Genomic DNA, 21,887 nt, shown 5'->3' on the forward strand with positions numbered 1-21,887 from the left:
AAGAATTGCTCTGATGATGAAATGTGTTTCACAAAACCATTATAACTAATGTATATGCTTATACTATTCAAAATAGAACTTTCAGACCATTGGATAAAGCTTTAAAAGGAGCTGTTTTGGAGGACCAAGCATTATGGCGGTAAAAGTAATTTAAACCATTTTGTTACATGACTATTAATATTAGGCATATTGTAAAGAACATGTAAATTATATATTAAGATTTGTTATGAATGTTCTGTATTTATGTACTTATTATTTGAATTTATTATGATGCAAATAGAACACTATTTTAAAGTATCGTTCTCAGTCCAGGGAATACAAGTTTATCACAAGAATATCGCAAAGTATAAATGGCGTTTGTAATTTGACAATGTGACAGAAATAACTCAGGACACATCAACAACACACAAAACAGAAGTTCACATAACTTTAAGCAGCTTGAACATTATTTAAGACATACCTCCCTCTAATGTCCGAGTATTCGTCTTATCCGAATATGAACTTTGGTCGCCTACTGTATTGACAGCTGCCACCCAGACTTCATATTCAGTATATGCCACCAAACCAGTAAGAATTATGTATTTTATTTTATGTAGAACAGAAAGGATGGAGGACATCAAATATCTAGTCCATCCCAGTCATTCTAATTTCCTAAACAATTACAAGGCAAACATGTCCATGTGCAAGGTAACGTGTACAAAGCAAGATTTATTCTATAAACCCTTGTTTTTATATTAGTATACTGTAAGACAAATGAATAAAAAGGTCTCAATTTTGTTAATAGTAAACATTGGGACTTACTTCCTTCACTGGTCTTAGCACTCTTTTCTTCTGCAAGACTGCACCTTCTTCCATTGCAAACCTTTATCTATATAGTGTGAACAGAAATATGTGATACATCATATATAATATGCATAGGGAATATCAGTTACAGAATGAGATGGATGTATAGATAAAAACTTTAGGGTTTTGATCAGCAATAGCAAGTATATATACTAGTTCTTGTTTCCAAATAAAACATGCTTTGAATTTATTGATAAAAGATAATTTTTAATAATAATTTGTTTTAGCACAAAACAATACTTGTAGTGAATTGATGTTTTGTCTATACCTGAATAGAGGACAGTTGTTGAATAATTGTGGGTAAAAATATACAATTTTCTGCTTTTATTCGAAGAGAATAGTACTTACTCTAACAATGTATTCAGTATATGCTAACAAATTTGTAAACAGGTAAGTATAAGTAGAAGTCTGGTCTGATTGTTTGGCATGTTCCGTATGAGACTTCACAGCTGATCCACCAGAGTTTAGAAATAGATAAAGTTCATATCTTTTTGTTACACCACGTGGATTAATCGGCGGGTTCCATTCAATAGTCAATGCACTATCTGATGTATTATGAAAACTGGATATCCTTGGTTTGTCTGGAACTGAAATATAAGAAAGAGTAATTTTGAAAGTTATTTCTGATTTCTTTCTACTATTAATTTGGGAATATATGATTCTCCATTGTTTATTTATACAGTTGTGAATAACCAGATGATCTGCACATCACTGAAATCATATTCATACATATTCCCTAAAATTCATACCATCATATACTTCACAGTTCAAGTATATAAACCTACAAGAATTGCTCTGATGATGAAATGTGTTTCACAAAACCATTATAACTAATGTATATGCTTATACTATTCAAAATAGAACTTTCAGACCATTGGATAAAGCTTTAAAAGGAGCTGTTTTGGAGGACCAAGCATTATGGCGGTAAAAGTAATTTAAACCATTTTGTTACATGACTATTAATATTAGGCATATTGTAAAGAACATGTAAATCATATATTAAGATTTGTTATGAATGTTCTGTATTTATGTACTTATTATTTGAATTTATTATGATGCAAATAGAACACTATTTTAAATTATCGTTCTCAGTCCAGGGAATACAAGTTTATCACAAGAATATCGCAAAGTATAAATGGCGTTTGTAATTTGACAATGTGACAGAAATAACTCAGGACACATCAACAACACACAAAACAGAAGTTCAATAACTTTAAGCACCTTGAACATTATTTAAGACATACCTCCCTCTAATGTCCGAGTATTCGTCTTATCCGAATATGAACTTTGGTCGCCTACTGTATTGACAGCTGCCACCCAGACTTCATATTCAGTATATGCCACCAAACCAGTAAGAATTATGGTCTGTTCAATACCATTGGCTGATAGACAATATTTTGGAAAAAAATTGAAACATTAATACTGAAAAGATGTTGTAGAGATGCTCTCAACATTTTAAAAGTTAAGGATCCTCACACATACCATTTGTTTGTTTAAGCAATGTTCCCCACCAAGGGCGGTTATACCATGAAATATTGTTATTGCTATTATAATATTGTATTATATCAGCATTATTTTCATATAGTTCGTAGTTTAAACTATGCTCGTCTCATTGCAGAGAATTTGTCTGATTTGATACCATCAAAATAAACATATTTACGAAAAATGTTAGTTGCTGAACAGCATCTCTGGCACTACAGTAAATTTGTTGACGGTAGTGATGCTCACTCGAGCAAACACATGCAGACAGCAGTCTAATTATACTGTAAAATAACTTTTGTTTTTATCAAACAGTTTACATATTATATTGCCCATAATTATGGGTCATATTTAAGCTAAATTTTGGAAGATACTGAATCAGTATCAATATTTGGTATTCATATTCTGGGGCACACTCCAAAACCATAACCCATGAAATACAGTGCATTATGCTCTTTTTAACAATGGCTTGCATACATTAAAACAATGTATCATCACTATACATGCCGGAGACAAGAATATGTTAAAGAAATACAATGTCATGTATATAAAAGACTTGAAGACCAAATTGACCAAAACCATTTAACTAATATAATAGCCATATCAGGTCTAGCATTATTTCTATTCAGATTTATACACAGTTGTATTGAATTATTATAGTTATTATTACAAATTGTATTTTGGCTTATTTGAGACTCCCATGAATACTATAACAAGTCACCCTTACATGTTTAATACATATCAATTTAGTTGATCAGGATTATTTCAAAGTTGTGTTTGTGCTGCTTTCGCGAGTTTAGCTATTTTCACCGGTTCCTCGACCAGCGTTCCACAGCAGTTCGCACCAAGCCCAAAGAAATACATGGTACAGAGGTGAACTTCAGAGCAACATAGAACGTTCTGTGACGTAGCTTGACTCGACAATATATTTATGTTGTTACAGTATATACCTTATTTTTATCAGTGAATGGTACTGCACAAATTTGCAAAGTGGGAATGCAACTTTAAGTGAAATATACAATGGGTGAATGAAAATTATAGAAATTGTTGCATTCCTTTTTCTTGTTTTGAGAATTTTCTCTTAAGGAAGCATGGATAAAAATGTTACAGAGATATATTATTATGAAGAATGTTGACAGCCGTTACCAGAACAATAATGTCTAAAACAAACCTATACATCTGTAGAAAGCATTTGGCCTGAAATTTTCAAAAAGAACACATTTTTTTGTAGACTGTGCTTGTTTTAGGGTCACATCACATAAATGAGTAACATAAATGATAATGTTAATAGCGTATGCACAGTTATTTTTGCTGCAAAAATATACATTAATGTAAATAATATATCATGATGCATAAATCATTATTATACACCTGTAACCATAACGCCATAAGTTACAGCTTGCCGTAATTTTGCAGTGTTTTATTTTCATCCTACCATATAAGAAAATGCGAATTATAAATATGGATGCGTAAGCGTCCTCTAATAACAAAAACAAACATGGCTTCCACCAGGGTTTGACCGGACTCCATACACAGAAGTTTGCTAATATTCTCAACAATCAGAAAACCCAAATGGCAAATCGAAATTAGAGAAAACTGCAACAACATGAAATAAACACATCTGACGAAGGTCCACTCAAGTATTCACTAATCAATTAAGCAAGTTGTTTGCAAGAAAAAGTGGAAAATGTAATAACTGACAGACAATCACCCAATAAACAGCTCCACTCATATTTGATGACAGCTGAACTAATATATTGTACTTTCACACTAGCATACATGTATGTCCTAAATTGTCTTACATGTATACATGGATAGTAGAGCTCTAAATAGCTGATCTCATAATTATAACACCGGTAGGTATATGATGTATATGATACTATCACTGTAGTACGAAATGTCTTAATATTGAAACATATTATAAAATTCAAATAACTTACTTTGTTTGTTCATAGTATTACTACCACTAATAATTGAGTAATAAACTATGTAATAATCTAATTCTCCATTCAATTTTACTGGAACTAACCAAGTGACAGTGATATCACTTTCAGTATTGGCTACCAATGTTACATTCCTTGGTGGATTAGGACCTATAGCATTTGAAAGAATAATAAGAACTCTGAATCAAATCGAAAATATCTTACAACCTGTCAAGAATTTGGAATTAAAAAAAATAGTCAAAACATAGCATCTTCTGGGTTTGTTTTCATAATTTATTACAGTTAATACAGATATATTTATAGTGCTCAAAATGTGTAAATAAAAAAATATACTCACTAGACTCTTTCGTTCTTACTATAACAGTCTCAGTTGGTACACTTGATCCCTGAGAATTTGTACAACTAATTCTAGCCTTGTAGTAGGTATATGCTGCTAGGTTTTCTATTTGAATCATGTACTGTATCCGAATTTCAGTAACAGTTATGTAAGTCATCCAGTCAGTCACTGGTTGTTGTTGATCATTAAATTCCATATATTCTACACCACATTGTATGATGTCACTGTTACCATCATAAGTCACTTCCCATTTCAATTCAATTATCTCAGCATTTGTGGCTATAAAAGTTATAACTGTCACTTGATCTGGTACCTCTATATAAAATAATGAAAAAATAAAATTACTATTATATACAAAATCAATCGTGTCTGATCGCTGATTCAAATCTATCCCATAATTATGATATTGTTCACATCCACTCACAAAAATGGTCCTATAGAGATTTAAATACATTTTTTACTTATTTATTGATAAACTTGTATAATACATACCTAAGACAGTGAGAGTAAAGTTTTCACTCACATCATCATATCCATTATTCACCACACATTGATATATACCATTGTCATTTCTATCTACACTGTTGAATGTCAGTGTACTATTCATAAAATAACCATCCTCTATGATCTCAGTATCAGACTCAGAAATAGGGCCTCCGTTAATTGTCTGCCATGTCACTTCTGGCAATGGTTTACCATGTCCACTACATGTAAAAACTGGAGAACTAGATATCTCAATTGCTTGTGAATCTGGTATCTCAACTATTGTTGCAAGAACTGGAAAAAAAAATGTTGTGTTTAATAACTTACAGTTGTGATGTTTAGTGTGAAATATTACTAGCTGATATGGTACTTTATTGTCACATTATCCATGAAATATATCATCATTTTCTGTGTGTTCCAACAGTATGCACATTAAAAACAAGTAGTATACTGGTATCACCCCCCACCCCCTGGTGCACGTCACCTTTAAAAAGTATTGTTACACTTCTGCATTCATAGCAGCTCTCTGAGAACAGGTAGTGTAAGTAATTGGAGAAACTAGTAACAAGAAAGCCAGCTAGAGCAGTAACAGTAAATCATTCATAAATTGTTGTGTGATGATTCACATACATGCACGTCATTCATATTTAAAGTTTTCATGGAGAAAGAAGGATTTGTTTCCAAGAAAACATAATACAATTTCTACCAAAAATGACAAAAATATTCACCAAAATTGGAGAATTAAAGGTATCATTACAAAATGAACAAATCAGAGAGGGGTCCACATGTAGTACCTATATATGTAATATCAAAGCAATTGGACTTGCGGTTTTTAACAAGAAGTCAAAAATATCACTTTTTACCAAAAATGACAAAAATATTCACCAAAATTAGAGAACTAAAGATATCATTACAAAATAAACAAATCTGAGAGAGGTCTACATGTAGTACCTATATATGTAATATCAAAGCAATTGGACTTGCGGTTTTTAACAAGAAGTCGAAAATATAACTTTTTACCAAAAATATTCACCAAAATTAGAGAATTGAAGATATGATCATGAAATGAACAAATCTGAGAGAGGTCTACCCAAGGTACATATACACCAAGTATCAAAGCATTCAGGATTGTAGTTTTCAAGAAGAAGTCGAAAAAGTAAAACATTGACACGGACGACGACAGACAATCACTCATATGATAAGCTCCGCTCGACAAAGTCGACAGCGGAGCTAAAAAGGTAATAGTAAAGAGAGGAACAGTTGTTGTGTTTAGGCTGTGTTTCCAATAAAACCATGATTTGAATCTTACTGGTGGCAAGTAGATCAAGATTTTTGTATCAACTTTAAAATACATTGAATTCATTTTATGCGTACAGAAAAGGGAACACTGTTCAGAATATAAAACAATGGTAATATATATGGAGAAATTTATGTGCCATGTTGTCTGATATACATACAATTATTTCTACGGGTAATCGAGCACCAGTAACATAGTTGAACTCTGGTGACCTTGCCCTTTGTTATATAATATAATTCCCTTTATCACAGTTTGTTTCAATCTAAATATGCATTGTCATAATTTTAAATACAAACAAGTTTTGGGGTTGAACCAACAGTGCGGAATCAGTCTACCGAATGTCCTTAAAAGATGTAAATATCTTACAAAAACATTGGTGCCTTATTTGTTTAATTATTTTAAGGGACATAATTTCCAGTTTTATTCAAAGTAATTCAGATATTTCAGTATAAAAATAAATGCCTCATCGCAAAAAAAAAGTTCTGCATTTAGACGTGAATAGATTCATAAAACATGCAAGATAACAGAAAATCTTAGCTGGCTTTTGTCCAAATATTTTGTACAGGTGTCTGTCAAAAATTAATGATTCACTGTGACAAATACGAACTGCCTCATTGTGTGACTACTGTATTATATGAAAAGTAAAAAAAAACACCCTTTATGAATAGCTATCATGTTGCAAGCTCTGCTTTGTATGCAAATCAACTTAAATAGTTAGTTGGTGTCCAGTGGAGGGAGAAGTCAACAGTACTGTTGCCTCCTGAGAATCTACATCTTCAAACACTGCAATCTTCGAAGTGCGTTTTTAAAATAGTATTATGAAAACTATCATTCTGTTTTAATAGCTGAAACATATTCCTGCGAGTTTTCATTTGTCGAATGAACTGTTTGTCAAATACAGAATACATATATTTTAGAACAATTTTCTTTTTAAAATGTGGATGAAATGTTTTGCTTTTTATGTATTGTTTTTGATTTGATAACTTTGAACTAAACATATTTTCTATTAGCATCAGATCTTGATTAAAGTTTGGCACCCAGTTCATAGGAGTGCTTATATTGATTTTCTGACATCTTGTTTTCTGTAAAGATTTTATTGGTAGGTTTAAAAATGTGTATCAGACTGTGCAATCTCTCCATGAGTTGGTTTTGAAACCCAGTATGGGATTCTGGGATACATTACCAAGGATATTATTACAAGATAAATCATTTGCTTCATTGAACACATACAACAATGCATATTTCCACTGAGATCAGTGACCTTTGATGTGTATCACCAGTGATCAGTCAAGTAGAAACAGTCAAAATATTTTATCAGATTTTCTCAATTTTTGCATGATATTTTCATACAGGACATCTGTTGTTCAAACTCAGGGAAGACATTATACTGATGAATAAGGTGACCAAGTTTGATGAAGTTTGGAATAGAATTAGTAAAGTTATTATGCACACAATAACAATTATAAACGAGGACAACGCCGGACAAAATCTTTCCCTTAATATACCTTTCCCTTCCATCTTTGATGGTACGGGCAAGGTAAAAATGAGTTTAATGTCAAGAACAAAGGGGACAACACTGTATTCGGACTTGGTTACTGAACATGGCAAGCACTGAACTGGAGTTCACATCCTATGAAGCACGGTATTGTTGAGTCCTGTATTGTCACATCTAGAATTATGACGCAAATGTTGAACTTTGCGTCAACAGTGCCCTGTAGTTATTCAGAAAACAAAATGTGTTGCTGTTCATCAACAAGAATGTGTTTATTTCTGGTTGTAACAAAGAATCTCACAGAAGAATCAAGTGATGATGATCTTGAAGTTCATAATTGGTTGAATTCGAATTGAATTCCACCTCTTTTGGAGAACTTATGCCCAGACTGGTGTCCAGATGTAACGTTAAGTTATTGCTGGCACAGTTAAATGGATCTTCCATTCGCATTCAATTTTGTTGTAGTTAGGGACGACGTCAAAAGATCGATGTCGGATAAAAAACTTAATTCTTTTAGTTTTTTTCCAAACCCTCTTTACCCCCAACTGAAACTTAATCGTTTTTGTGGGATGGAAACTTTTTGAGGTCAAAACCCCCCACCCCCAAACTAAAGGAAATAAGTTTTTTATCCGACATCGATCTATTGACGTCGTCCCTTACTGACCAGCCAATGTCTTACAAGTCTTACAACACTTCTGGCGGAAATACGGGCGAATGCAGAATTCAAACTTCAACACTAGAGGGCAGTAGGCAACTTTGTTGGCGTCTTCGCATTCTGTAGATTAAAAAAATATATTAGGAAGGTGTTATTATATTTCTCATTACGTTCATTACATGGGGACATGGCTATCAAAATAACTATGGTCTGCTAATGAAGAAGTTAAAAATATTAGTTGTTACCAAAAATGAGACACCGATATTCACTAAAATCAGAGAATTCAACATCACAGCTTCAGCTTTTAAGAAGAAGTTTATTTGGTATCATACCAAATGCTTCCTTGTGTGTTTATATTTTTGTAGAACAAGAAAAAAAACAAAACAAGCAGCCTCTCGGCTGAGATAGCTCCGCTGTTAGCAATGCACATTTCGATTAAAGAACAGAAGATATCATTAGAAAATGAACAATATGCATAGTATCAATGCAATGGGACTTGCTGTTTTCAACAAGAATTCAAAAATATCATTTTTGACCATAAATGATTGTGGTTTTAACAAGAAGAAAATATCACTTTTTACCAAAAATGACAAAAATATTCATCAAAATTAGAGAATTGAAGATATCACCATGAAATGAACAAATTTGAGAGTGGTCTATATGTAGTATCTATATATGTAATATCAAAGCAATTGGGGGTGATCTCATATTCAAACATGCGGGTCAAACCTACGAAAACCCTAACCGCCCTAAACCGCCCGAACAAAACCCAGTTTTGCGGTTTGGAAGTTTAAACAATAGACAGTGTGGTTCAGGACGACCGCACGAATTTGCATAAAAACTGCGGTTCGAACCGATCTCATTTGCACCTCATTCAAGCTGTTGTTTATTTTTAGGATTGACAGAGTTTACATTGCTTTTTGAAGACTAGATAGTTGTCTCTAAAATGTGTCGATTTATTGGTGTACAGTAGTCATTTTACCGTGTGCCTTGCCTAAAAAAAACACTCTTTTATATATCGGTGAACAGCGTGCTGAATAAATTGTTTTGTTTTGATAAACTGTTATGCTCGAGTCGCAAATTGAGCAGAGGACGTGAATCAGACTTTTCATTGGGCTGGACAATTGATATGTGTCTCTGACAGCTAAGTATCAAAAGACGAACATTTGTTGATGCAAAGTTGCACTTGAGACTTACGCTACTGTGTTCAAGCCTTTACTACTGTTGCGCGTTCAATTTTCTAACAGTTCTTTCAGGAGTGCGGCATCGCAAAATCCAGAAAAACAAATGCAGCGTACGCCATGAAAATTTATTTCGATTTGCTGCACATCGGTTATTTGCAGTTTTTCTTATTCAATTTCCAGTGACACGAAGTATCAAAACAGAAAATTAAATTAAATGGACTCGCGCTGATTATTTACGGCTATTCATCTGCAGACGAGACTGCTTATAAAAAACGAACCCTGACCTCTGAAAATACCTTATGCATAGAGTGCCTTGTACCAAAAGACCGTCACCCAAGGCGACACAGTGCACGTTGCGATATAGCAATCGATGCATGCTGGGTGACAAAGGGAAATTCCGATTGAGGTAACCAAGATGGCTGCGTTGAGTGCATGATTTTTTGCGGTGTTTAAAACAACACCTCGCTGCCTACTTCGCCCACAGTCCCTCAAGGCACTGTGCTTTGATGCATTTTCTAAAATAATCGTTTATTTTTAATTAACCGTGGGGTTCGAAATGTGTGCATTTTGTCACAGAAAAGTAAGATATCGGCAGCGGTAAATACCTGTAATTTCCCCGCAATGCCGTCAGCTGACAATGTTACGGTGGTCGTAGCGCCGGAGTCGTAGCATTAGCCCCTACTTTAGTTTTGACACAGTGATAGAGGGACTGTGGTTTTCAGATGCCTTCGTAGAAAACAATGTTGCCATTACCGATTTAATACTTTCATCATATTTTGATAACTCACAGTCTCACAGACTTTACAAACTTAACCAAAAAATGTGCTCTATGAATTTATGAACTGACATGGACACAAAACTGACCGTACTTGTTGCGGACAAAATGTACCAGTTCGCTCCGTGGATAAACATATTTTACTGACTATGCCAAATATATATATAACGCAAGTAATTTATCCTAAGAAGCTGCTCATTAAAATTCTAGTGCATTTTTTCCCTGTTCTGTTTCAAACATTAATTTACCATATATATCACAATAGAGAGGGTTTATGGTATCACTTGATTCACATTTAATGACAAAATATAACAAACCATCACGTCTGTAATTAATTACAGATAAATTGAATAACAACAAACATTGTATTGACTTGTATCAAAATGTAAGTTGTAGGAAACTGATTATTATTACCAATCACAGAAATAAATGAATATAATTTTCATCACACTTATAAATGACATGATGTAAATAGATTTGTGAAACAAATGCAAGATTGTTTTTATTAGCATTTACATGTACAAGACTTGCAAAGAAAAAAATCGCTGCTGTAATTCTTAAAACTTCAAAATATAACACTCAGTATGAACATGGAGCTCCATAGTATACATCTTATTTTTTTTCCTACTGAAACTAGGCTGAAACAGTACTGTAAGAAAAACCTAGGTTTCCCTAGGTCTGTCTTCTTTGTTCTCTGTTGTTTGTTTTCAGTGGGGGCGTTAATGGGCAGTTAATCCAGAGGTTAGGTTCAAATCTACTACTAATTTGCATATTGTAGGTCTAGTAGGTCTGAACAGGGCAGGCTGGGTTTACCCAGGTTAACCCAGGTTTGACCCAGGTGTTTGAATATGAGATCACCCCTTGGACTTGTGGTTTTTAACAAGAAGTTGAAAATATCACTTTTTACCAAAAATGACAAAAAATATTCACCAAAATTAGAAAATTAAAGATATCATTATGAAATGAACAAATTTGAGAGTGGTCCACATGTAGTACCTATATATGTAATATCGAGGCAATTGGACTTGTGGTTTTTAACAAGAAGTCGAAAGTATCTCTTTTTACCAAAAATGACAAAAATATTCACCAAAATTAGAAAATTAAAGATATCATTATGAAATGAACAAATTCGAGAGTGGTCCACATGTAGTACCTATATATGTAATATCAAAGCAATTGGACTTGCGGTTTCTAACAAGAAGTTGAAAATATCACTTTTTACCAAAAATGACAAAAATATTCACCAAAATTAGAGAATTGAAGATATCATTACAAAATGAACAAATCTGAGAGAGGTCTACCCAAGGTACATATACACCAAGTATCAAAGCATTCAGACTTGTAGTTTTCAAGAAGAAGTCGAAAATGTAAAACATTGACACGGACGACGGACACCGGACGACGGACGACGACGGACAATCACTCATATGATAAGCTCCGCTCGACAAAGTCGACAGCGGAGCTAATAAAAATCTCCTGTTCAAATATATCTTTCGGCATTGTCTGGTTTGAAAAACAAGTTGGAGATACTGCAAATTTCTTAGAGATATTTACTCAAAGAATAAAAAAAGGAAGTGGCATGCCTCCATTTTACAATCATCAAGGCTGTGTACTTTTGGGAAAAATCAAAGTAGTATTATAACCTGGGAGATTTATTGGCAAGCAATTATAGACTAAAATATATACTGACGAGTTTATGCTGTTTTGGCCATAAACATAATGTTAGAATTAGGCTGACACACAAAAATACAGTTAGATCAATAATTTTTTAGTTTTTGCAGTGATACGTTCGAATTTAGCATGGTAGAAAATGAAATTCACTTTGTTTTTATATGTCCATTTTATAATGATCTAAGGGCTGATCTTTTGTCAATAACCCTATGCAATTATGCAAATACTGACAGTCTGGGCTTATTTCGTTGCTACACAAATTGCCACACCATATATCAAATAGCTCTATATCTTTTAAAAGTTTCAAGCGACGAGATGAATATGAATTCAGTTTAACTTAGTACCATATGTTTACATGGATGTTGTATTGTGTTTAAAACGTGCTATGCACTTTTCTACCCATTATATTTTGTACGATAGTACAGAAATTAAATTACATAATACAAAATTGACTAATACTAAAATGAATAATTGTAGACAGATTTCGACATGAAATCGTGTCACTTTTATGTGCGCTAACATCTGCGAAGAGCGGAAAAACTCGTAAGTAGCGTTCTACCTTAAAATACTTAGACAATAATGCTATGATAAGTATAGTCTTGTCTTTTTTGTGTACAACATTTTGCCGTAGTGGATCAATGGTGTGGATATGTTTGCCTGTAGGTGGGGAATGGCTCAGGACCCCTTCTCTAAAATGGTAAAATAGTTCAAAGATGCTATGTGAAATATCTTACCAACGTAACACAAAGTAAACCAATTGAATTTAAACCCGATAATATAAAAATCTCTGTAACAGAGCTCAAAAACACTTTTTGAATATTATAAAATTCACACATTTCACATCAACTATATATGTGTTGTTTTCGAACCCCCTATTCAAAAGTGCTGGCTACGGGCCTGAGTCCTCTGGAGATAGCCAATCAATGCTATGATGTGGAATCCATTCTGTACTTCTAAAGGCCTTGATTGTAGTAGGTTACCAAGTGAGCGACCGCATTCGTTGATCAGCATTCGTTGCCACGTGTCTGACAAAAACACTAGAAGCTAGAAGTAGAGAGAATATCACGCACCATCTCAGTTGCCTCTTGTATGTTTTTATTTAAAGAACATGTTATGTCTTGGTTGACTGCCATACATGCTGTCCTCAACAACTTATGATTATATGCTGCTTCAGTGTCCATCTGTAGCTTGACAAAACGACAGAGTCTTATTATAGTCATATGATTTCTGCATGCTGCTTCATGACTCATATCCAGATTCCCTGTGGTCACTAAACGGTTTTCGGATCCAGAATAATCCTGCCAGGTCTGAAAAAGATGTATTCAGCAGTGGCTTTTCACACTCCATTACCCGCCCCATAGAGTGCATTTCCGAGACCCAGTAGGCACTGATTCACTAATACCCTAACTCTCGCTGATCTTGCTGGTTCAGTCATTGACACGAATTCTGATTTGGCATCACATGTAACAATTGTTGGCAACAATATACGTGGCAAACTTCATGCGAGTTTTCTAGTAAGCATGAACAGTCTATTTTCAATTTCATTAGCTATAATAGTGCTACTAGATTTAGACTTGTGCTTTTTAGATTCCAATTTGAACAATCCCCATGAACAATGTAATGAACACAAAATATGCATATCGCTTGTATCTAACACCATCAAACGCAATTATTCTAAGCATACACTGCAATATAATTGAGTATAGATTAAAATCGCACATCGTAACAAGCAGTATACAATTATTGGTAATTTAAAAAGATAAAAAAGTGTAAAATATCGACCTCATCTCAAGATAACTATTTTTGAGAAAAAAGTGTAAACAGAGAAAAAACACCTGTCCACTCCAGGTGTGTGAAAAGCATTCGTGTCACTGTTTTCAAAATACCTTTCTTTTTATTTTCAGGCAGCCTACTATTTGTACTAGACTTCACTAGTCAGAGCTGGAGCAAGGGGGCTCTGGATCCCCTCAGGTAACTGACTTTTTTGGTATCTGGGGTGGAAAACTCGCCAAGCATATAAGGCTTTCAGACATGCACTGTATTTTATTTTATGTAGAACAGAAAGGATGGAGGACATCAAATATCTAGTCCATCCCAGTCATTCTAATTTCCTAAACAATTACAAGGCAAACATGTCCATGTGCAAGGTAACGTGTACAAAGCAAGATTTATTCTATAAACCCTTGTTTTTATATTAGTATACTGTAAGACAAATGAATAAAAAGGTCTCAATTTTGTTAATAGTAAACATTGGGACTTACTTCCTTCACTGGTCTTAGCACTCTTTTCTTCTGCAAGACTGCACCTTCTTCCATTGCAAACCTTTATCTATATAGTGTGAACAGAAATATGTGATACATCAGATATAATATGCATAGGGAATATCAGTTACAGAATGAGATGGATGTATATATAAAAACTTTAGGGTTTTGATCAGCAATAGCAAGTATATATACTAGTTCTTGTTTCCAAATAAAACATGCTTTGAATTTATTGATAAAAGATAATTTTTAATAATAATTTGTTTTAGCACAAAACAATACTTGTAGTGAATTGATGTTTTGTCTATACCTGAATAGAGGACAGTTGTTGAATAATTGTGGGTAAAAATATACAATTTTCTGCTTTTATTCGAAGAGAATAGTACTTACTCTAACAATGTATTCAGTATATGCTAACAAATTTGTAAACAGGTAAGTATAAGTAGAAGTCTGGTCTGATTGTTTGGCATGTTCCGTATGAGACTTCACAGCTGATCCACCAGAGTTTAGAAATAGATAAAGTTCATATCTTTTTGTTACACCACGTGGATTAATCGGCGGGTTCCATTCAATAGTCAATGCACTATCTGATGTATTATGAAAACTGGATATCCTTGGTTTGTCTGGAACTGAAATATAAGAAAGAGTAATTTTGAAAGTTATTTCTGATTTCTTTCTACTATTAATTTGGGAATATATGATTCTCCATTGTTTATTTATACAGTTGTGAATAACCAGATGATCTGCACATCACTGAAATCATATTCATACATATTCCCTAAAATTCATACCATCATATACTTCACAGTTCAAGTATATAAACCTACAAGAATTGCTCTGATGATGAAATGTGTTTCACAAAACCATTATAACTAATGTATATGCTTATACTATTCAAAATAGAACTTTCAGACCATTGGATAAAGCTTTAAAAGGAGCTGTTTTGGAGGACCAAGCATTATGGCGGTAAAAGTAATTTAAACCATTTTGTTACATGACTATTAATATTAGGCATATTGTAAAGAACATGTAAATCATATATTAAGATTTGTTATGAATGTTCTGTATTTATGTACTTATTATTTGAATTTATTATGATGCAAATAGAACACTATTTTAAAGTATCGTTCTCAGTCCAGGGAATACAAGTTTATCACAAGAATATCGCAAAGTATAAATGGCGTTTGTAATTTGACAATGTGACAGAAATAACTCAGGACACATCAACAACACACAAAACAGAAGTTCACATAACTTTAAGCAGCTTGAACATTATTTAAGACATACCTCCCTCTAATGTCCGAGTATTCGTCTTATCCGAATATGAACTTTGGTCGCCTACTGTATTGACAGCTGCCACCCAGACTTCATATTCAGTATATGCCACCAAACCAGTAAGAATTATGGTCTGTTCAATACCATTGGCTGATAGACAATATTTTGGAAAAAAATTGAAACATTAATACTGAAAAGATGTTGTAGAGATGCTCTCAACATTTTAAAAGTTAAGGATCCTCACACATACTATTTGTTTGTTTAAGCAATGTTCCCCACCAAGGGCGGTTATACCATGAAATAGTGTTAGTGCTATTATAATATTGTATTATATCAGCATTATTTTCATATAGTTCGTAGTTTAAACTATGCTCGTCTCATTGCAGAGAATTTGTCTGATTTGATACCATCAAAATAAACATACTTAGAAAAATGTTAGTTGCTGAACAGCATCTCTGGCACTACAGTAAATTTGTTGACGGTAGTGATGCTCACTCGAGCAAACACATGCAGACAGCAGTCTAATTATACTGTAAAATGACTTTTGTTTTTATCAAACAGTTTACATATTATATTGCACATAATTATGGGTCATATTTAAGCTAAATTTTGGAAGATACTGAATCAGTATCAATATTTGGTATTCATATTCTGGGGCACACTCCAAAACCATAACCCATGAAATACAGTGCATTATGCTCTTTTTAACAATGGCTTGCATACATTAAAACAATGTATCATCACTATACATGCCGGAGACAAGAATATGTTGAAGAAATACAATGTCATGTATATAAAAGACTTGAAGACCAAATTGACCAAAACCATTTAACTAATATAATAGCCATATCAGATCTAGCATTATTTCCATTCAGATTTATACACAGTTGTATTGAATTATTATAGTTATTATTACCAACTGTATTTTGGCTTATTTGAGACTCCCATGAATATTATAACAAGTCACCCTTACATGTTTAATACATATCAATTTAGTTGATCAGGATTATTTCAAAGTTGTGTTTGTGCTGCTTTCGCGAGTTTAGCTATTTTCACCGGTTCCTCGACCAGCGTTCCACAGCAGTTCGCACCAAGCCCAAAGAAATACATGGTACAGAGGTGAACTTCAGAGCAACATAGAACGTTCTGTGACATAGCTTGACTCGACAATATATTTATGTTGTTACAGTATATACCTTATTTTTATCAGTGAATGGTACTGCACAAATTTGCAAAGTGGGAATGCAACTTTAAGTGAAATATACAATGGGTGAATGAAAATTATAGAAATTGTTGCATTCCTTTTTCTTGTTTTGAGAATTTTCTCTTAAGGAAGCATGGATAAAAATGTTAATAACAGAGATATATTATTATGAAGAATGTTGACAGCCGTTACCAGAACAATAGTGTCTAAAACAAACCTATACATCTGTAGAAAGCATTTGGCCTGAAATTTTCAAAAAGAACACATTTTTTTGTAGACTGTGCTTGTTTTAGGGTCACATCACATAAATGAGTAACGTAAATGATAATGTTAATAGCGTATGCACAGTTATTTTTGCTGCAAAAATATACATTAATGTAAATAATATATCATGATGCATAAATCATTATTATACACCTGTAACCGTAACGCCATAAGTTACAGCTTGCCGTAATTTTGCAGTGTTTTATTTTCATCCTACCATATAAGAAAATGCGAATTATAAATATGGATGCGTAAGCGTCCTCTAATAACAAAAACAAACATGGCTTCCACCAGGGTTTGACCGGACTCCATACACAGAAGTTTGCTAATATTCTCAACAATCAGAAAACCCAAATGGCAAATCGAAATTAGAGAAAACTGCAACAACATGAAATAAACACATCTGACGAAGGTCCACTCAAGTATTCACTAATCAATTAAGCAAGTTGTTTGCAAGAAAAATTGGAAAATGTAATAACTGACAGACAATCACCCAATAAACAGCTCCACTCATATTTGATGACAGCTGAACTAATATATTGTACTTTCACACTAGCATACATGTATGTCCTAAATTGTCTTACATGTATACATGGATAGTAGAGCTCTAAATAGCTGATCTCATAATTATAACACCGGTAGGTATATGATGTATATGATACTATCACTGTAGTACGAAATGTCTTAATATTGAAACATATTATAAAATTCAAATAACTTACTTTGTTTGTTCATAGTATTACTACCACTAATAATTGAGTAATAAACTATGTAATAATCTAATTCTCCATTCAATTTTACTGGAACTAACCAAGTGACAGTGATATCACTTTCAGTATTGGCTACCAATGTTACATTCCTTGGTGGATTAGGACCTATAGCATTTGAAAGAATAATAAGAACTCTGAATCAAATCGAAAATATCTTACAACCTGTCAAGAATTTGGAATTAAAAAAAATAGTCAAAACATAGCATCTTCTGGGTTTGTTTTCATAATTTATTACAGTTAATACAGATATATTTATAGTGCTCAAAATGTGTAAATAAAAAAAAATACTCACTAGACTCTTTCGTTCTTACTATAACAGTCTCAGTTGGTACACTTGATCCCTGAGAATTTGTACAACTAATTCTAGCCTTGTAGTAGGTATATGCTGCTAGGTTTTCTATTTGAATCATGCACTGTATCCGAATTTCAGTAACAGTTATGTAAGTCATCCAGTCAGTCACTGGTTGTTGTTGATCATTAAATTCCATATATTCTACACCACATTGAATGATGTCACTATTACCATCATAAGTCACTTCCCATTTCAATTCAATTATCTCAGCATTTGTGGCTATAAAAGTTATAATTGTCACTTGATCTGGTACCTCTATATAAAATAATGAAAAAATAAAATTACTATTATATACAAAATCAATCGTGTCTGATCGCTGATTCAAATCTATCCCATAATTATGATATTGTTCACATGCACTCACAAAAATGGTCCTATAGAGATTTAAATACATTTTTTACTTATTTATTGATAAACTTGTATAATACATACCTAAGACAGTGAGAGTAAAGTTTTCACTCACATCATCATATCCATTATTCACCACACATTGATATATACCATTGTCATTTCTATCTACACTGTTGAATGTCAGTGTACTATTCATAAAATAACCATCCTCTATGATCTCAGTATCAGACTCAGAAATAGGGCCTCCGTTAATTGTCTGCCATGTCACTTCTGGCAATGGTTTACCATGTCCACTACATGTAAAAACTGGAGAACTAGATATCTCAATTGCTTGTGAATCTGGTATCTCAACTATTGTTGCAAGAACTGGAAAAAAAATGTTGTGTTTAATAACTTACAGTTGTGATGTTTAGTGTGAAATATTACTAGCTGATATGGTACTTTATTGTCACATTATCCATGAAATATATCATCATTTTCTGTGTGTTCCAACAGTATGCACATAAAAACAAGTAGTATACTGGTATCACCCCCCACCCCCAGGTGCACGTCACCTTTAAGAAGTATTGTTACACTTCTGCATTCATAGCAGCTCTCTGAGAACAGGTAGTGTAAGTAAATGGAGAAACAAGTAACAAGAAAGCCAGCTAGAGCAGTAACAGTAAATTATTCATAAATTGTTGTGTGATGATTCACATACATGCACGTCATTCATATTTAAAGTTTTCATGGAGAAAGAAGGATTTGTTTCCAAGAAAACATAATGCAATTTCATCTAAAAAGCAGTCATTTTGGAAAATTTTTCATAGAATTACATGTTAACAAATTAATTCATGAATAAACTTATAATAATATTCAAAATTCTTCAATTTTTCATGACAGCTATTTTTTTTAGCATAGGTCACTGACCAAAATTTTGAGATATGATGGAATGTTTTTGCCATAGGAACCAATTGTAAAAATTTAAAAAAAAACATTTTTGATCAATTTTTCAGGTAGTTTGCAGAAAACTTAGTTCGATGACCCATTACAGTAACCCAACTCTTCTTTCTGGATTTCAAGGATATCTTAGTATTGTTTTAATGGTAGCAAACTACCTTAATCACAGTTTAGTTAGTTACATCACATTATACCGGGTACCAGTATATTGACTGACTGGAACACCAAGCTGACTGGAATTAAAATCTTTTTTAGCTACTTTGCATATTACAGTAGTGTTAGTTATTATTATTAGTTGTGTAGAAGTAAGATTTAAATATGTTTGGTTGACATAAAATGTACATGTAGTCCCTGCAGTGAAATTAATGGAAAGTACAACAGAATAACCATACATTTTTTTTTAAAATGCGTTGCTTGAAGAGGAGAGGTTTACAGTTGATGTTAGCACAGGGTTGTACGCAAAAGATATGATTCCCCCAACACCTTCTATTGTTCAACTTTCCATCTCACAATCCTTTGCAAAATCTAATATGAAGTTAAACACATTGTTTTCCTATATGTAAGACCTGCTCACTTCATCAAAGGAGACAAGCTACAACATCATGAACAATTAATTTAACAGTAAATTTCCAGGTACCTTAACAAAATGAGTCTGTAAGGGACATATTAGTTGGTCCATATGTCATACTTATTCTACACCATTTTGGATTTAAAAATAAATAAACTGCACAAATTTAAAAGAATCGTACTTCCGACCTAAATAGTTACAAATACTGGGGAATAATTCAATGAAAAGGTGCACCACAATTGGTGAACATTAATACCATAGAGTTAACAGAATAATGCTCATAAATATTAAGTAGTTAAATAAATATTAAGGTGAAAAAGAGCTTTGCTTAGAATGGCTACTAGACTAGCAGCACAGTAGATTAGACAACCAAGTGTCATTTTTTTCATTATCACCCTTAGACAAACATAGTTACAGCATATACATGTATGCACTCACGTATTTGCCTTTATTTAAGCTTTCAGATGATGTATAGGTTGTTATAGTAGCATGCTCAGTAACTTGTACTGCTGAGATCAACTATAACATATTATACAAATTTAATGAACAGTATATGATTTGAAAGTACTGAATATTCAATACACTTACCTTGTACATCAACTGTAACACTCGCAGTAGAACTTCCTACGACGACAATACCTGCATTCCTGGCTTCAGCATAGCACCCATACACACCGCTGTCCTTTTCTGGTTGTAAATCTGTTTTACTCAAGGTGAATATACCATTTTCAGGAACAACAGGATCTGATGAATAGTTTGGTGCATTCCACCATACAGACACTTCATTGCTTGGTAAGTTTACATTACAGATAATTTCTAAAACATCAGTGTGGGCGATGTTATATGTACCCTGGCGATTCAATGAAACTTGGAGATTTCCTATATAAAAAATACAAAAATGTAAATGGTTTATCAAAACAAACTTAAAACATCTTGTTAATAGTAAATAATGGTTAGATTCACAATCACAAAAATATAAACAGTCACACAAGTATTCCATGAACTGTCTTCTGCCAGATTATGAGGCAAAAATTGCAGAAAACTTATTTACATTTTTATGTCAATACCAAATTTGAACCAGATGGATATTTATAGGTTTTGATGGAAAGTTAGATTATATTAAAGAGGATCACTTCATGAAAGGTGACACCATACATGTACATTGTGTACATGAACTACTTATAGTATGCAATCAGCAAATGTAGTTCTACAAAATCTTCTAAAAATTTTACTATTGTATAATGAAGCAATAAACCACCGCCAAAGTCAGGTATACACACAAGTGTGTATATTGAGTGGATTGAACAGAATCAGGTGGCATACTTGACTTCAGTGGTGGTTTTAATGGTGTCATTATATTTTACCAACTTCCTGTAGTCTGAGACATAGAAATAATAAACCATGTACAAATGTGACCAAAACGTTCAACTTGTAATCATGGTAAAATAAAAATTGGCCCTGGAACTAGCCTACAGCAATTTTAGTCACATTGAGTGAGTGATGGAATTAACATATATATATATATATATATATAGGAGGAAATAAATGGAGGAAATAAATCGGCTACTCCACGAAGAATATACCAATACCTACCCAGAAAGATTATCTACACCGCCTTATGGAGAAAACGGCACACTTCATACGAAGAATGCGATGGAAAGCTTACTTCTTCCTACACTCGAACAAGGCCTCAACCACCAAGCAGAACTACGGCTTCAATTCAACAAAAAACCCTCCACCCATA

The 21,887-nt window shown here is 33.2% G+C and overlaps 1 protein-coding gene across 1 annotated transcript in view; it reads right to left on the reverse strand.

Moving 5' to 3' along the window:
- Positions 1 to 21,887, reverse strand: part of LOC146738319 (protein sidekick-2-like) — a 42,726-nt gene that overhangs the window by 4,921 nt on the left and 15,918 nt on the right. The window contains exons 5-19 of the mRNA XM_085503924.1: positions 20,732 to 21,022; positions 18,718 to 19,002; positions 18,226 to 18,540; positions 17,886 to 18,038; positions 15,708 to 15,845; positions 14,811 to 15,049; positions 14,421 to 14,487; positions 8,539 to 8,649; positions 5,095 to 5,379; positions 4,603 to 4,917; positions 4,263 to 4,415; positions 2,088 to 2,225; positions 1,192 to 1,430; positions 744 to 868; positions 461 to 624 (exon numbers count right to left, since the gene is read on the reverse strand). Coding sequence (XP_085360050.1) covers positions 461 to 624; positions 744 to 868; positions 1,192 to 1,430; positions 2,088 to 2,225; positions 4,263 to 4,415; positions 4,603 to 4,917; positions 5,095 to 5,379; positions 8,539 to 8,649; positions 14,421 to 14,487; positions 14,811 to 15,049; positions 15,708 to 15,845; positions 17,886 to 18,038; positions 18,226 to 18,540; positions 18,718 to 19,002; positions 20,732 to 21,022 — 3,018 coding nt within the window. The remainder of the gene's footprint in view (positions 1 to 460; positions 625 to 743; positions 869 to 1,191; positions 1,431 to 2,087; positions 2,226 to 4,262; positions 4,416 to 4,602; positions 4,918 to 5,094; positions 5,380 to 8,538; positions 8,650 to 14,420; positions 14,488 to 14,810; positions 15,050 to 15,707; positions 15,846 to 17,885; positions 18,039 to 18,225; positions 18,541 to 18,717; positions 19,003 to 20,731; positions 21,023 to 21,887) is intronic.

The sequence above is a fragment of the Saccoglossus kowalevskii genome, chromosome 9 (assembly GCF_978046115.1).
Source record: "Saccoglossus kowalevskii chromosome 9, keSacKowa6.1, whole genome shotgun sequence".
Lineage (NCBI taxonomy): Eukaryota > Metazoa > Hemichordata > Enteropneusta > Harrimaniidae > Saccoglossus > Saccoglossus kowalevskii.